Raw genomic sequence first — 3565 nt, 5'->3', positions numbered from 1 at the left:
TGCGTAATTGAAAAATTAGAGGTCCCTTACTCTCACCATACCTCTGTTCTATCTCTTTCTATAATCCATAAGAAGTTTTTGCAAATAAAAACACATCAGCAAGTTCCTTTGATAATCCATTCATAATCCACGAAAAAACTAAATCATCAGTTTCTCTCCATTTCAAGAACTCATCAGATTTCTCATCAGTAGGTTTTCTATCGGATTGTATAAATTTCAATTTACGCTTTGCATTCAAGGCTAACAATATAGATCGATTCCACGAAATGAAATTATTCCCTGTCAACACAGTAGAAACTATGTTTAGACTAGGATTATGAGCGCTAGGGTTTACCTGTTGTGTATTGTTTGCTTCTGTCATCTCTATGTTTTGAGAATGATCTGAACTTGAATTGTGTAATACGTGATCTCCAGATTGTTCCGAAAACTGCTCAAAGTTTTCACTGCCGGAACCGTCAGCGTCGCCGGAATCTTCTGATTCGGAAAAACTTGTAGAATTTCGCACCGTATCAACGTAAGACTTTGATTTCTCCTTCTTTGAGCGCATTCCAGATACGATCAATCAAGAGTTTTCTTCCCGCTCTGATATCATGTAAAACTAAAAGAAAGAAACTAAGAATCGATGCTCTTTATTATTGTAGTCTCTGTATTTATAATCAACAATCGAGGGTATAATAGGAAATATGAAAATACAGCTCAATATTAGCTGTTAGACTAGCAACCCATTTTTCCGCTAGAATTGGAGTCTGTTATGAGCACAAGTTGAACACGTGCCATATTCTCAACAGAAGGTTTTGAGTATTATGAGTTATTATGCATTTCATGTTTGATGTTAAGTAGATGATAGGATAGGATATAGTTGTCAACTCTTTGTATCCATAAAATTCAAACTCCACTTCCCCCATCTTTATTGTAATTGGCGCACCAAGTAGCCACTTTCAAATTTAACGGCAAAAAGCAATTTTTACTTTTTACCCATAAATGTACTTATATCATTAATTAAATCGATCTTTCTACTTCAATTTTTCAATTTGGTATCTTTAGTTTTTTTTTTATTTTATCAATATTTTTTATAGGATATCACATTTTAGTTATGCCTTAACCCTAAATATAATATGATTATCTTAATAATGATCCATATGAAAAAAAAAATTACTTAAGAGTTTAAGAATATAAAATTGACATTTTAATTTTCTATTAGAAGCTTCTCTGACAGTATTGTTGGTCATGTTAAAAACCCAATCACAAATATTAATTATACTAGACGCCAGTTCTCCAAAATATTTTTATATGTATTTTGACTTCTGATCACAATTACTTTAATAAAATTATTTTTATTTTTATATGTCAATTAAGCATCTACATAAAAGTTTATAAATCTGAAATTAAAATAATAATTAAGCCCAAATGATTTCACTCATGCCTCCAAAATAATATAAATATACAAATACCTGTTTTTTCTGAATACATAGCGTAATTTAATCTAAAAAAATATTAGAAATTTAAAATTTCTATCTAAAACTACTTAAGGTGGAACTTATTTAAACTAACATATTGGTATGAACTTCGACAAAGTAAAAAATACATATGTTGGTTAACCATTATATCAGTAACCTATTATTTTGATTGGTTATAGTAACTTTTTCATAAAAAAAAAAACTTTTAATTCTATAATTATCCATTTTAAAATTAATACATAACTTATTTTAAAATTCAAATTCCATCTGAAAAAACACTTATATAACAATTTTTTTTTCACCAAAAAAAAAACAAATTTGAATTTTAAAATATTTTGAGGCAAATAATTTATTCAGCCTATTTTTTTTTTTTTTTTTATAAATCCAACTGTAAGCAAAGTTGACTTGATATGTACAAATATCTGATGATCTATACATGAATAAAATAGTGAATAAGTGCTATAAAATAATAATCATCCCAGCTTTAATTGTCCCCTTATTTCAAAAATTTTAACAAAAAGAGAGATGGCTATCCATTTTAGTTCCTGTAGAATCATCCTGTGTATTTCTCTTGTATTCCTGGTAATCTTTCTCTCTCTCATTAATATTTTTCTCCATGAAATTTAAATTTTTCTCATCAATCTCTTAACTTATATTGCAGTCCATTAAAGGCTTGAATTCCAGGAGAATAACAAATCACAGAGAAGAAGATCATCATATAGATCCATCAGTAAATGTATTTTTCACAATAAATGATCTCAAAATAGGAAAACAAATCCCAATATATTTCCCAAACAAAAACAAAACAAACACACCCCATTTACTAACCAGACAACAAACAAAATCAATCCCATTCTCATCAAAAAATCTCCCATACCTCCTCAAACTATTCTCTTTCCCCAAAAACACCCCCCAAGCCAAAGCCATAGAATACACTCTAAACCAATGCGAAACAGATCCCAAAATAGAAAAAGAGACAAAGCTATGTGTAACCAGTTTAGAATCCATGCTTGATTACGTACGTGGCGCGTTCGGATTGGACACTGAGTTCAGAGCTTTGAGTACAAATTATGGGAAGGAAGTGAAAGAGTTGCAGAAGTATAGAATAGTGGAGGTAATGGAGAAAAGGATGAGGATGAAGATGATGATAAGTTGTCATGTAATGCCATATCCATATGTGGTGTATTATTGTCATAGTAGAAGTGGGAGTGGGAGTGGGAATAATAGGGTGTTTGAGGTGGTTTTAAGAGGGGAAGAAGATGGTGAGAAAGTTGAAGCAGTTGGTATATGTCATATGGATACTTCAAAATGGGATGTTAATCATGTGTCGTTTCGTTTGCTTAATGTTAAGCCTGGGTTGTCTTCTGTTTGTCATTTTTTGCCTGCTGATAATCTTGTTTGGGTGCCTTATTGATGGAGGGTTTTTTTAATTTATGTTATGTGTACCTAATTATGTTTTTGGTTCATCATGATGTTGATGTGAATAGAATATTTATTAGAGTTCAGATCTTGTTAATCGGTGATTATTCCCAGAATTTTAGTGTATTGAGTCTCTCGTTTGGAATTTCAAAGGCATTAAACTTTTGATATTTTATGTTTTTTTTTTTTCATATTAAGCTTCCGATAAAAAAAAAAAAAGGTTAAGTAAAATTCAGTTAACGAAACGTGATTCTTTTTATATGTATTTTTGAAATCTGCGCTTTTAACCGTTCCAAATCAGTTTTATTTATATTTGTGATTTGTAAAAACCTTATTGTAAAATGTAAAACTCACATATAAATGAAATCATTGACGGTCTGTTAATCAAACAAGGGATTTAATGTGTAAAAGAAAAAAGAAAATTTAATGTGTTAAAATTAAAGATGAAGGGTAATCATCATTTTTTTTTTTTTTGCCTTTTCATATACAGAAAGCTTAAGATTAGGAAGGAGTTTAAAAGAGAGCTTAGTATGGCTTTTACGATGATTCAACAACCGTAACTTAAATCGAATTTAGGGCCCATCCTAGGTATAGGTAAAGGGTGTGCTAGTCTAGGGCCAGGACTGGAGGAGGGTCCAAAAAAATTCTATCTCTCTCTTTATTTATTTATATATATATATTTTAGAGAA

General features: G+C 30.2%; 1 protein-coding gene across 1 annotated transcript; it reads left to right on the top strand.

The window, feature by feature from the left end:
• The first annotated feature begins 1888 nt into the window (after positions 1-1888).
• LOC136209312 (BURP domain protein USPL1-like) lies at positions 1889-2973 on the top strand. The gene is made up of 2 exons (XM_066000751.1): positions 1889-2039; positions 2119-2973. The coding sequence occupies exons 1-2, from the start codon at positions 1983-1985 to the stop codon at positions 2869-2871; spliced, it is 810 nt and encodes a 269-aa protein (XP_065856823.1). The 5' UTR covers positions 1889-1982; the 3' UTR covers positions 2872-2973.
• The last annotated feature ends 592 nt before the right edge of the window (positions 2974-3565 follow it).

Source organism: Euphorbia lathyris, chromosome 10 (assembly GCF_963576675.1).
Source record: "Euphorbia lathyris chromosome 10, ddEupLath1.1, whole genome shotgun sequence".
In the NCBI taxonomy this organism is placed as follows: domain Eukaryota; kingdom Viridiplantae; phylum Streptophyta; class Magnoliopsida; order Malpighiales; family Euphorbiaceae; genus Euphorbia; species Euphorbia lathyris.
This window is presented reverse-complemented; position numbering and strand designations above follow the sequence as displayed.